Here is a 15511-nt window from a genome sequence, read left to right on the forward strand (position 1 = left end):
ACTAGAAATACTTCATCATTACCTTTTATTTTATATAGAAAACAATTCCCATAAGTTGTAGCATTTGCTATGACTATAAACAAGTCTCAAAGTCAAAGATTTGATAATGTGGGATTATACTTGAAAAAATCTTTATTTTCTCATGGTCAATTGTACGTGGCTTTATCGAAATGCAAAAATAAAAATGAAATTTTCTTTCAACTTAATAGAGAAAACATTTAAGGTATTGAATATATAGTTTGAAAAGAAATTTTTTATTATAAGTAATAATGTATGTAATAATAACAACATGATTTGAATATTCTTGTATATATAGACAAAATTGATTACTTATAATGAATGTATCCCATAAATGTACATTGTGTTCAATTTCTACTGTACCGATTTCAACTAATTTAAAACAGAATAGGAATAGACTTCGGTTTTCGTGGTTTGATAGGGCTTTATTAGTTGACTCATAAAGTGAGTCATCTTAATGCAAAACTTTCACGTTTTGTATTAATGATAAACTAAATGTAATTTCAATTTACGTATGTTACGTATGTATGTATTGGTATTATTTACTCATATGCAAAATAATATAATAGATACACAAAAAAATTATACGCATAGTTTATCATAAATGCTCATAAAAAAAAGCTTAGCGCACCAAGAACTTTATACTTATAAATAAATTGAAATACAATTGATATGAACTGGTTTCTAATCGTACTCTTAGTTGAATGAATGGAATGGTCAACAGTTATTCGTATGTATAAAGTCCATCCATTGTCCTGCTGAGCAATGTGGAACAATAGATGAAAAAAAAGTCTGATAAAGTTGCGACTTATACGCCAATATAACACTTGTGCACTCTATTCTTATACCTCTGTGCGTATGTTATTATAAATGATATTTTTTGACACTGTCGCATAATAAGTAGCACTAAAATAAAATGAAGTAAACTTTAGGTTGCCTGAAAGAACATTATTTTATAATTTCTTTGTTATTCTCGTTATTAAAATTTAATGTCAAAATTTTTTATATATGGGAATGAAATTGAAATTCAATGTTTTTGCGACATTTATGATACATATGTTTTGGTTTATGATGTAACTTTAAAAATTTGGTTTAATTTTGGTTTAAGATAAAGTTCTTCTAACATTTCATTGCAATTTACAGGACCTTTAGATTCAGGGCATTACGAGACTTCGAAGTTCGGAAATAATATATGCAAGACGATAAAAATAAAACGAGCACACGATTTTTGCCGCATGTAGTAGTGAAAAACAATAATTATAGTACATACACCCCGAGTCAAAGTTACAACATAAAAAAATCAAAATCAACAAACAACAACGTTAATACAATACATCATAATTTAATTGAAAATGTAACAAAAAAAATGATCCCATTAAGGAACAGTTCAATAAAATAAATAACACTATTAAAGCGAACACAGTTTAAGATATAAATATTTTTCTTCGTTGTCTTCTTTTTTTTTTTATAATAGTCAAAATTTGCATGTGTATGTCCAAAAAATAGTTGTAGGAAACGTTGTCAATAATTGGAGAAATCATAAAAAATTTATAAAAATAATAACTATAACGTTAACATTTGCAATCGTACTGTGTATTACAATGTAATGTCAACATATAATTTTTCAGGAAGTGAAATAGAAATCAAAAGTTTTTTAGGCTTATATAATTGTTTTACAAGAGTTTATGATAAAAAAACTAATACTTTTTAATTTTGGTAATGAGATTAATCAGTTTCAATTAATTTTACCATTTCCTGAAAATCAAACATTTGACCATTGTGATATTATCCACAAAAAATGAGAATATCAAAAAATTAATTTAAAAAAAGGTGAACGAAAAAAACACTCTAAAAAGAAAAAATTTAGACGAAAATGCGAATGATGGATAGCAAATAAAAAATTAAAAAAAACATCTATGATATTGGTATAAATCACAACACAATTAAGAATACAAAGAATAAAATGTGTTTTTTTGGAGAAATTACAATAACATGCCATCATTACTTCGCTATGTTTTGGAAAGAATAAAGATATTAATTTAAGTGTTTTCAAAATGGAAAAATAATTTTACTACAATCCAATAAATGTTATGAAAAATAAAAACAGTTGTTACCACAGGACTTTAATTTTAGACATTTGATAAGATATTGTAACAACAGCTTTTGTTTCGCTACCTTTAACGCAAACGTTTTTAATGAAAGAAAAAAGGTTATATATAATTTAAAAATACAAGGAAAAGTTACATTTCACCAAATACGCTAAAATTTGATAATAAAGAAGCGACGTATAGCCAAATTTGTATTTACGATAATGATACTGCTGTAAAAAAAGATTAGACAAAAATTTGAATTTGATTAAAAAACATCTAGAAACTTTGACTGGAATTGTCAGCGAAAATACTTATGCCAAAAATTATAAGCACTTATATCAACTTTCTGACACAAACAAACTTCCAAATTATAAATTATACTTTATCAGAAAGACCAATAAATTACAACACCGTTATAATAAACCAGTCCCTTCTGAATGTGGAGCAATTATCGTATCAAAATCTGGTATTCCAGAACCATTTGACCTATGTGATGATCTGAATGATTTACCTAATAATGTACCAACACACACAAATTTAAAAAAATTATCGCAAGACGTTGATCCTATGGTATTTCCTATATTATTTCCATCAGGGGATTTAGGCTGGATCATAGGTATAAACAAGAAGCCTCATGATATTAATGGTAAAAAATTAAAAATTCTACAATATTATTTGTGCAAATTATCTTACAGATTAAATAATAACTTTAGTTCTTTATTATTCGTGGGAAGATTCACTCAACAATTTTTCTTACACGTATACATTACGATAGAAAATAATCGCATAAACTTTTTCAGAAATAATTAAAAACAGTTACGAATAGAATATTACCAAGGATTATTAGATTGCTTTATGATGATGCATCAAATATTTTAAAAAATGTTGAAGATAAACGGTAATTACAAATGTTTTTTATTTTGCCAGTAACTTACGTAGGTGGTCCTCGATGTATGCAACAACATTATAAAGATGCAATGGATGTAATGCGAAAATGTAGCAAACCATATTTATTCATAACAGTTACTTGTAACCCAAAATGTAAAGAGATAAAGATTGTTTTACAAAACTTTCCAAAAGGAACAACTTCAAACGATATATCAAACATCATTGACAAATTATTTTACTCAAAATTACAATTAATTTTAAATGGATAAAAAAAAAATTTGGCAACACCATTGCATATTTTGATACAATAGAATTTTAAAAAAGAGGTTTGACACATGCTCACATTATAGTAATGCTTCATCTAAACAAATTGTATACTTCTCAAAACGTAGATCAATAGATTTCTGCTGAAATACCAACACATAACGAAATTTTGAAAAAACTTGTGATTAAACATATACTTCGTGGTCCTCACACTGTGAGAAGTCCTTATTAAAAAAAAATTTAGATGTTTGTAAAAAAGGCTTTCTAGAACCTTTTAATAATAATACAACGTTTGCGGTTGATGGTTATTTACATTACAAAAGACGAAATAATAGTTCAGATAAATCTTTTGGCTATTAAAAATTGCAATACGTAAATTCCAGTTAACAATTTTGTGGTAGTTCCGTACAACAAATAATTGTTAAAAAAATATTAATGTCACATAAACGTTAAATAATGTGCTTCAATTAACAGCATGAAGTATATTTATAATTACATAAATAAAAGCAGCGATAAAGCATACGTAAAAATGAAAAAAACTGATTCAAATGATAATGATGAATATAATGAAATTTTTGATGGTGTTACACAATTCGTTGGCGGTAGATATTTAAGCCCACTGGAAGCAGCATGGCGAATACAAGAGTTTCCATTTACGGGTAGGAGTCATACTGTAATGCGATTAGCGATTCACACTGAAAATCAAGAACAAATAATTTTTGAAAAAAAAAAATCTTTACCAAGTAGTTTTTAACTGGAAAACAACACTTACTGCTTGGTTGGATTTGAATAACATAGACAAATTTGCAAAAACTATTAAATACGTTAACATTCAACAATATTACACTTTTAGTAATTAAACTAAATTATGGAAAAAACGTAAAAATAATAAAACAAATGTCTCCATCAAAAGACTGAGTATTGTATCTCCAAAAGATCAAGAACGTTTTTCTTTTAACTAATTTTAAATCGCGTCAAAGGTGCAACATCGTTCGAAAATTTGCGAAATTTTAAAGGAATTCCGTATAATAACTATAAAAATACAGCAATTAACATAAGAATAATAGAACACAACTTTCAAATTTTTCAAATTTTTGATGAAGCCTGCAAAATCATGTTACCTTTGCGATTAAGAAAATTTGTTGTGTAGTTTCTTTTGTCAGAAAATATCCAAGGTAACGATATGTGGGATAAATTTAAAATATTTTTCCCGAAGGCTTTTCTGAAAACAAGGTTAACTTAGCTCTCATGGAATTGAATAATATTTTTTCTTCCGGAGGTAAATCTTGCGAAGATCTTAGCTCACGAGAACCTAAAATAATCAAAACGGTTATTGATCTTCAGTACAATCAATATGATGAAAAATTGATTGAATTCAGTAGAAAAATGTTTAATATTCTATATAATCAATGGAATAACGACCAAAAATATGTTTTTTAAACAATTCGTCTAGATTCCAAACAAATAATCCTTATAGATGGTCCAAGAGGTTCTGATTAAACGTTTTTGTATAGAACTATAATTTATTTCTATACTTCTTAGAAAAAAAGAAAATTTCCATGGCTTGGACTGAAATTGCTTTTATTTTGTTACTGAGAGGTATGACAAGTCATAGAACTTTTAGACTATCTTTAGATTAAAATAATTAAAACAGAATTTTTAAAACGTAAATCTGACAAAAAAAATAAAGGGAAGTAGATATTATATGTGATGAAGCGTCAATGATTCCAAAAAAAGCTTTAGAAATAGTGAACTGAACGTTAAAAAATTTGTGTGATAACGATTTACCTTTTGGAGGAAAAGGTATATTATTAGGCGGAGATTTTAAACAAATTTTACTGGTTCAAAAAAATAGCTTTAGATCAGCTATTCTAGAAGAAACAACAAAATACTTTTATTTGTGGAAACATTTGAATATTTTTAAATAAAAAAAAAAATCAAAGATCACTGGATGAAAAATTTTCTTGGTTTATATAAGTTATAGGAGAAGGTAAAATTAATTTGTTTACAATACCATACGAATGAAAAACGAAAGACATTTGCAGTAAAATTTTTGAGAAACAAAATATTTTTTTCATAAACTGAGTTATTTTAACATCACATAACGAATACACTTAATTATTAAACAATAAAATACTAAACAGTATGAAAGGAACTGCCACGTCATATTACAGCATTTATCATGTAACAGCAAAAAAAAAATATCAATCTGACGAAAATATATAGTTAAATTTTCAAGTAGGAGTTTTAAATGCAATTTATGAAGGCTTACCACCTCATGAGCTAAAATTAAAAATAATTTGAGTTGTAATGTTAGTAAGAAATTTAAGTATAACAGACAGATTATGGAATGGAACTCGTCTACGCATAACAAAATTATTTAAGTATAATATTTAAGCTGAAATCATTACAGGTAAAAACAAAGGACAAATAATGTTTACAACTAGAATCATTCTAAATACTAGGGATCTTTCTTGTTTATCATTTATTTTACATCGAAAACAATTTGCATTGATCTTAGCTTTTTCTATGGCAATAAATAAATCACAGGACCAAAGTTTCGATTCTGTAGGATTATATTTTTAAAAATCTTTATGCAAAAATCCAAAAAAAATTTTCATTAAAAATCATTCTGAAGGTAAATTAAAAATAAAAAATATTGGCAGGAAATTTTTTAAATCTGACAATATATTCGTGATAAATTCCGATGTCGTCAACATACCTTCGCATCAAACATCAATGGATTAAAAAAAGTATTATTGACATCAAAATATGTATTATAAAGCACATTGTAGCTTTAAAATAACTTTATCTTCAGAAATCAAAATTTTAAACGTAATTATTGCATTTTTAAATTCAAAGACTACTATTCACTAACCGAATATATAAAAATTCATAGAAATGAAAGTTATACATGTCAAAATTGCGGAAAAATAATCAAACGTAGAAAAAATTTTATGAAATACTTAAACGAGCACAAATTTTGAAAAATTTATGTATGTGACGCCTGTAACAACAGTAACAAAGGAGTTTATCACTTGAAAAAGCACCGCTTAACGCACAAAACAGTCATCAACAAAAATATTCGTTGACAATGAGAAAAAGGATTTTTTAAAAAGATGCTCTACAGAAACATTTAAACTTACACAAAATTAAATAAGTAATCAATTTAATGAATGCATTAAACTGTTTTGAAATCTCAACATATTTATCACATATCATACGTGTATTATTTAAAATCTTATTGATTTATATACGATTTTATTTTTAGATAACATTATCTCAATTTTGAAATCATTTTAAAACAAAATAAAAAATTTATAACGTGTCCCAAAAGTTTTGTCATTAATAAGTGTAATGTATAACAAGTTAAGAAGGGGTGGGGAAGAGATTGTGCAAAATCAAAAGGATGGGTCAGCGTGGGGAAGGGGTGGGGCAGCGTGGGAAAGTTAAGTTTCTAACTGTCTGATTAAGGTCAAAAATAAAAGAAAAATAACGTTAATTGTGGGCAGCGTGGGGAAGGATGGGAAACAAATCTTAGAGAATAGTGAAAACAACTATACAATTTAGGAAGATATAATATATACATATGGGTGATTCTGCCGTAACTTACTCAGATCGACTTGAAAAATTTTTTTTAAATGGTTGGTTAAAAAAAAATTTATTCATGGTTTCTCTACTGTACACAAAATCAGTAAAAAATATCTAAAGCGATGCATATATAGAATTTGCTGGTCAAAAGTTATACGAAATTTTGTATAAATCAGTTTTTTATCGATTTTCGAAGAATTGTATCACTTTCTAGCACGTGTAGCTAAGTTCCTTTAACATTTTGACTATGCTTACTGAGCTAAAATGAAAGCTGAAATCAAGACTTATTGATTAGAAAAAAATTTTGTTCTATTTTTGCCTCCATTCAAAAGTTACAGCTGTTTCAATAAGAGCGTAAATATCACTAATAATGTGATTTTGGCTAAAATTCGTTATTTTTCATAATCACTACAACTTTTCATTCGGGGTGTAGAATTCGAAGATTTTTGTTTTAATTATTAGGACTATGTTTTTGCTTTCATTTAAGCCCTGATAAAGCCACCTAATGGAGTGCACCACTTGGCTACCAACGTTGAATGTAACACCACCGTTTTTGCATTTATGTAGCAAAAAAGAGCCAATTGGGCAAACCCCCGAGATATATGTCTTGTCTTTTAGCCCAACAGTGATGAAAAAAACAGTTTGGCTGAGATTGATTGCTCTAAAACAAAAAAAAAAAAAAACGGCACTTTGAGGTGAGGTAGGCTCGGAATGGAATTTTCAAAGTTTGTAGTGCTCGTGCGACTCATAGAGGTATTACAATGACTTGTCCACTCATGATTTATTAACTAGACTCAAATACAATAAGAAACTGTAGTTTGCGTACCTGCACACGCACATCGAGTGGCTGTTTCATGGTGGTCAGAACGAAATCAAATGTTTGTACGCGCGAAATACGTAAAAAGAAGAGCTTGGCTATGCGAGAGGTAACAACTCAAGGTACTAATGTCGTAAGGATTTATTTATTTTAGTCCTATACTTTAAAAAGTAACTATGGGTTAGCGTTTCCAATCCAAAAACTAACTAGTTTGAACTGATTTTTGTTAAAACAGTAATTATGGTAAATATGTGGACAAAATGCATGCAGTGAAAACTCACTCGTCTTTATCGATTTTGGTGGGACTGAGATACAAATCTTATCACCAATAGCTAGAGTACAGAATGCTTACACGCCCAAGTGGTATATAAGCCTTATTGTTGACTGATGAAAGCTTTCATGAGTAAAATTGAGTTAAGGAAATAGGTCGGAATAGAAAATTTGACTCTAAATGATCGATTATTTCGATGAAGGGATCAATATATTGGTATAAGATAATGTGTCAAGTAAAGTCGACAACATTTAACACAATTTGACGTTTTTAAGGTTTTGGATTACATTCCAGCACGTAAGTATGAGTACCGGACACGATCTGAGCAAGTAACAACAGAATCACCTATATGTATACTAGTGGGGCTCCGCCCCCTGCCTGCTCTGTGTGCCAACCACCATTTCCAGTTTAAAACTAAACAGTAAAATTAAAAATTTTCTTATTTTTCGTTTTTTTTTTTTTCAATAGTCTTCTATCGAAAAGCATCCAAATCAAAAATTTTACCATATTAAATTTCGAGGTAAAGTATTGAAATATGATAATTTTTATAACTTAGAAGTTGGTAAAATAATTAAAAATACAAAAAAATTAGCAGTAGTTTTGATAAATTAATTATTTATTATAGTAACATAGTTTTCATTTACCATCTTTATGTTCTTTCTTATGATAATTAAAATGTTTTCAATTTCCTATCACTATTTTGCATGTATTGCATAAAAAAAATTTTTATTGTGTTTTTTTTTTCATAAATTTTCAGTGCATCTTCTTCTCAAAAAAATAAATAACAGTATTTGCACTTGAAAAAAAAATAAATTGCGTTATTGAAAATTCTTATCATACTGATGTTACTAACAGTAAGAATTATTCAAATTACACGTCACTATTTGGAATTTATGGAAATGAAGTGGAAATTAAAAGTTTTTCTGAATTTTTTTAATGGGAAGAATAAAAAATTCAAGAGAAAAAGTAATTATCTTTTATTTTATAAGTTTACAAATATTTTTCAGGTTCTTTAGAAATGTAACAAAAATTGATGCAAAAAGAATTTACAATGAATAGACATTATCAATTGGAAAACTAAATTTGTTACTTATTTTAGATCACGCAATATAGTTGAGGTAAAATATATCATTGAACTCACAATTGTTTGAATACAACTTGTAATAAAAAATTATATTTCAGTTTGAAAGACTAATTCATTTACTGTGTATGTAAAACAAAATTTTTCGAACCCTTAAAAGTTAAAAGCATAAAAAGACACACCAAAAATTACTATACGTTTGTGATACTTGTAAAATTGTATTAACTTTAAAACAAAATTTCGTTAGATATCAAAAGAAACACAGTTTAGAGAAAATAATTACGCGTATATTTTAATAAAAAATTCAATAGATTAACACATTTAAATAGACATATGAAAATGCATGGTTATTGTAAGGTTAAACAAATTCGTATGAAATATGGAAAAGGATTTTCAAGGTTAAAAAATTTAAAAAGACATATAAAAATTCATAATTTATAAATTTTTAATGTACAATTTTTTCGAAATAAATTATTGTTTTGGTACACAAATAGTTTATTTTTTTTATTATTACATAATATTATTCTTAAAAACTTCACTATAATACAAGTTAAAGACTTCTTAAAAATATATCAAAGTCTCTTGTACAACACTCGAACTGATTGGCGCAATCAAAACAACTACACACCAACACGCGATCATTTTTGAAACTGTTAAGGTTGTTTAGAAGTAAAGTGGTGAAGTGGGGGGGGTGGAGGTGTGTTTGACGCTGAATTTACTTAAAACAACCATGTAATATAGGAAATATGTATATATATATATATATATATATATATATATATATATATGTACATCTTACTATAGTATTGGGATTATGCCTCTACCACGTGACCTCAGTATATATATGACTAATATAGATGCGAAATAATAACTGACATTATGAGAGTTACGTAGTTATTTTTTTCCTTTGATGAACTCGTTCATGAAGGTTGAAACAGCGTTTTGAACGTATACGGAGTGCCGTTTAACCCTACTTTGAGCTGTTTGTTTCAGCTGTTGCTGCTGCTGCGCCACTGCTGCTGATGCTCAGAGGTAAACAAACAGCTCAAAGTAGGGTTAAACGGCACTCCGTATACGTTCAAAACGCTTTTTCAACCTTCATGAACGAATTCACCAAAGGAAAAAAATAACTACGTAACTCTCATAATGTCAGTAACATGGAATTAACAACCTTCTAAAGCTCAATATCTTTTTAAGTGCGAAAAAAAAATAAAAACAAGATTCCTCTCATAAGACCTGTGTAATTTCGCATCTATATTAGTCATATATATACTGAGGTCACGTGGTAGAGGCATAATCCCAATATAGTTGTTTCGTGTGGGGCAGTCATGATTTCCCCCATAGCCCCCCACAAAAAAACTTTGTTATTAATAGCTTACCCCAAAAAACAATGTAAAATTCGATTATTTTATACGTCATTCTATCATAGTTAAAAATATGCTATCCCCACACTTAGCCCCTCCCCAGATTTATTGCCCCCCCTCCACAGTCCCCCCACATCTCTCCACACTATATTAAGGTGCCAAGCATAAGAACAAAATTCATGGACCAGATTGTTCTAAACATACTATAATAACGTAATTTAACTTGTATTACTTAACGGATCAAAACCAAAGACTTGTTAACAGAATACAATATTCAAAAAATTTACTATTTTGTGAATAAACTTATAATAGAACTACTGAAGAGACTAAAAAACACGTTACATTTGACAAATAAATGATCTCTTCAAAACGACATGCAAACAAATTACTGTCTAAACTTTTTATCCAATGAACAATTAAACTGTACACAAAGTGATATTTTTATCTTATGAATGAATAATTTTAATCACAGACATCGATTGTACTTAAAGAATAAACATAAATTTTTATGCGTATATACATATACAAACTAATTAATATTATACAAAAACCCCCACAGTCCCCTCACAAAAAAAAAGTTGTTCACAAATGGGCCCCCTACAAAATAATGTTAAACTTGTTAGTTTTTAACGTAGTCTCAACGTAGCGAAAAAATTTGGTAGTCCCTCATTTAGTTCTTCCACGCCCCCTCAACATCATTATAACGTGCCACGTATCGGTATCAGTCTATTTTTTAAGGCCGCCCATGAGGCAAATAGACATACTTTACACTTAAAAAATATTTATGCAACAAATTTTATCAGTTATTAATTGAGTATATAAGTTTTTTTAACTTATCAAATCAAATTCATGTATGTAATATACATACAAATATATTAACATTTACGAACTGTAAAAGTAACTTTGTTTATCAAGCTCAATTTTACACTATAACAGTTACAATTAAGTGGTCAGAATCCCATGATTAAATATTTCGGAAAAAAATTACTCTAAAATGGCTTAAAGGTATTTGATTGACGTTGGTACCGTTATACTAATATATTAGCACTGCTATAGTATAAAATTAATGTCCCGAAATGTAGAGTCTAAAGCTCACGTAATAAAAGTTCATATTTAAATTTTGTATTAGTGTCTTAACAGACCATGATCCAAATTGTTGAATTCATAATGAAGTACTTTTTAAAAATTTTTATGTCACGTAGTTTTAGCCATTATATTGCAGCTGCTGTGGTATGAAGTCAATTTTTTTACCCTTGTTACAAAAATACAGCCGAAAACCTTCAATTTAAATTATTTTGGACTCATTGTTAGTGGTATAAATTTTGGATAGCAGGTTTCTATTCAAAAAGAATGCCTCATATTATTATAGATGAATTAAGGACAGAGTGGAATAATTAAAGTTTTCTATTTTCTTGAAAAGAGTAATTGGAACTAAAAACTTTATAATAATATTAATTTAACAACTTACTACTCTATTGAAAAAAGGTAAGCACTACATTTTTTAATTTTAAATAAGTAATCAAGCCCAAATCTAGCAAGATTAATTAAAAATTGAGGAAGAAATACAAATAATCTTCTTCAAATTATAGTATATTTTGTTATCGATATCGAGTTCGGAATGTATCACATCTCACTATTTTAAACTGTAAATATACTAAATCAATCAATTATAAGTAACCAAGTCAACTCTCTATTTGTCAGTAAATTTTAAATTATTAAATTTCTCACTAGAATCTTAAAAATTAGCTTTTTTATCATTATTATTGCTATTTTTTTACTATGACAAGTGGTTTGCAGAATGTATATATTTTAATGTCTATTTAGGTAAATTACAAGCAGAAATAACAGGATTGCGCTTAGCTGAATTGGCTCTACCGTACAAAAAAATTGTTAGTTCAACTATGATGAGAGCTCAAGAGACATCACGTTTAATCCAAAATCACTTACCTTTAGTAGAAATTATAGAAGATTGTTTACTAGTTGAAGGATATCCTATTGCTCCTGATCCCCCTGGAGGTCGGTGGCGACCTGAAAAAAAAGTAAGTTAAGTCATAAAAGCACTATTAAATAAATGGATAGCCAAAATCATCTTAATTTTTTTAATTATGTTTTTTATGCAGTGGTAAATTTTATGTTGACCGATTTGTAGCATTCAGTGAGAGCATAAGCAGTTTTGTTAACGCTAAGTGTAAGCTATTTTTTCTAGGAAGTTAAGATGGTAGGTTTCTTAATAACACTTATGATTCGTAAAACATTTCTGTAATAATATTAGATTGACCATATAGAGTTGACATCTACTATAGGGAAATCAATTTCTAGAAAAGGCTATCTTGAATATTCAATGAACGAAAAAGATATAGCAGATAAATATCAGATAATACAATGTACAACAAAAGTTATTGGTAGCTTGCTGACAGATATATGCTTAAAACCACTAATCAAATTAAAGTTTTGTACTACTATTGGTAAAAAAATCCGAGTAGAGTGCTTAAACGTTAGTAAAAAATCTATTTTTATAGTTTTTCGTCAACTTCGTAACTTTCCCATCAGTATACTTCTAACACCCAGAAAATTTCATAGTTCAAATACCAACAACCTTATGTCTCAGAAAGCTGCAAACTTTTAATCTCAAAAATCGAAAAAGACTAGTGCTTCTGTTGTCATTAGCCTTATATTATTAGGTTATATAACATTATGTTATAGAGCCTTCATTATTATGCATTAAGTTTCATGCTTTGCACCGCTACACAGTGGACGATTTTGATGTTTTTTTTCAAATCTCATATCTCAATAATTAATACAGATGAAACAATATTTTTTTTAAGACTACAGGTAAGTTAATGCAAAATACAGAAAATCTGTTCATCGAGATGTACTCTATTCCTAACCTCAAAAACCATTAAAAACATGAAATTTTTTGGAGAAAAAGTGGGAAACTCTTTGAAAATTCAAGTGAGTACGTACAATTCATCTTTAAAAAATCATTAGATGTCGTGATTTAGTACAAAGTTTACTTTATCACTCGTATTAATATACTTTGGGCTACTCAACATAACTTCACTCTACAAATACGTCGACTGTTTCTATTTTTTTCTCAAAATCTAATATCTCTATTCTTTGGAAAAAAAATTCGACGAAAAAAGTTCGAATAAAAATAAATTTGTTTACATAAAAGTATGCCATAAATCTTATACGTATTCTATATTCACCTGTAAAACCATTTTAAATAGTGATATAACAAAAATTGCTTTTAAAGTAAAATCATCAATACTTGTTTACACAAGTTTGATAGTAATTAAGTACAATTTTGTATGAAGATTTATGTTTAGTAAATTAAAGTCTAAAAGAAGTTAATATCAATATTAATTTTACTATAGTCTGACATATTAAGGAGACTATTTTGTTTAATTCAAATAATAACTCATTACATGATTCAAAGTCATCTTCTAAATCGCCCATGTCTGCACTTCTGCTGTTATCTGCACCATTACTAGTTATATATATACGAGTGGGGCTCCACCTCCTTTCGCGCTTCTCACGCTTACCCTCACAATGCGTTATTCCATGTTTCCTTAGGTGATAATAAAAATAGTTACATAAAATACATGTAAGTGCAATAATAAAAAACTGTTTGCATGTATCTCTCGTTTTTGTATCTTTTCCAGATCCTGGTATTTTTTCTGTGATAGTATAATACACATTTTTTAATCCCATTTACCACCCACATTTAAAAATATACTTAGTATGAAGAATTATGTTCCCCTTTTGAAAATTTCGATGAGAATTAGTGAGGAATTTTTAAGTCAACCTACTGGATATAACTTTATGTACACTTTTTTTTATTTTTTAACCTTTAAAAGAGAAAACTTTCTCAATTTCATCAAGTTCTACTCGAAATACAATTAGTTATAAAACTTTTTTATAAACATGTATGCATCTAACACCACAATGAATATTGATCAAATTACTAAACTAGCTATGTAGGTAAACTCATAGCAATAAGCTTCCTTAATATAGCAATATTTCCACGGTTTGTATTATTGTATTATTAAGTGTTATTTAAGTTTACGTATGTATTTTACCAAAAACTTGATTATGTGTAGGAGCAGTGCAGCCTAATGGGGTATTTTGGTAGAGGTAATATAAGTTGAAATGACAAAAAAAATGTTTGCATACACTTACCATGTTATTAAAATGTTTATATGATCAGCACTGTCCACTAATATTCATGCATGAGGGTATTAGTTAAATTTTCAAGGTTATGTCTCATCGTGGTTTGTAAATAAAATAATACATAGGCGTGTATACGTGTGGGTAGGTACCGTTGTCTATGAAAGTTAGTAGAGTAGAGTAGAGTAGAGTAGAGTGTACTTATTTCAGCTAAGGACCTACGGTCCGTATTAGCCTAGGCTCAAGTTTTTACAAGACTGCTGAAAGCAGTTTATACAAGGTTAGTGACACGCAGGTCACAATAGTATAAGGTATATCACAGATAAATTAATTACAATAAAGTTATTTTAGATAAAATGTTAATTTATAGTTAGAATAATTTAAAGTAAATTAAATAGTAAAAATCAAATATAATAAAATCTGCTGATGGTTACAGTATTCTTAAAATTTTTAAATATAGGCTAACTTAATTGCACATATGACAACATATAAAATAATATATAATTCCTTTACTTAAGTCTAAAATCTTCACTAAAAATAGATTTAAATAATCTGCTTTTAAACAATGCTGGAGTTTAGATGGGTCGTAGGTTAGCAGGCAGTGCATTCTATTCAATAGCAGCTCCAATGGTAAGCGAATGTCTATAAGCATCTAGATTAACACGCGTCACTAGTAAGTCTGTGGTATTCAAATTTCTGAGGTTAATTGCATTTGGTGAGGCAGATTTGAAAGTAAATAGTTCAGCAATAAATGCAGGCCTTTGTGCTGTAAGGAATTCCTGCAAAAGGCACAGCATAACATATCTTTTTCTGTTAAAATATGACATAATACCATACTTTTTCTAAGCTGGTGTTATATGCTCGAATTTTTAATTATCGTCAATGAGGTGAAGGGTAGCATTCAAGCAACGAGTCATCTTAAGTTCCATTTTCGATAATAAGCCATAAAAGAGAGAC

The 15511-nt window shown here is 28.3% G+C and overlaps 1 protein-coding gene across 1 annotated transcript in view; it reads left to right on the plus strand.

The window, feature by feature from the left end:
• The window catches only part of LOC106646939 (serine/threonine-protein phosphatase PGAM5, mitochondrial), a 326599-nt gene that overhangs the window by 183202 nt on the left and 127886 nt on the right, over window positions 1-15511 (plus strand). The window contains exon 4 of the mRNA XM_089598499.1: window positions 12209-12423. Within this exon, the coding sequence (XP_089454625.1) occupies window positions 12209-12423 (215 nt within the window). The remainder of the gene's footprint in view (window positions 1-12208; window positions 12424-15511) is intronic.

Source organism: Copidosoma floridanum, unplaced genomic scaffold (assembly GCF_036245765.1).
Source record: "Copidosoma floridanum isolate Cflo_tuat_1 unplaced genomic scaffold, Cflo_Japanese_pri ptg000006l, whole genome shotgun sequence".
NCBI classification, from domain to species: domain Eukaryota; kingdom Metazoa; phylum Arthropoda; class Insecta; order Hymenoptera; family Encyrtidae; genus Copidosoma; species Copidosoma floridanum.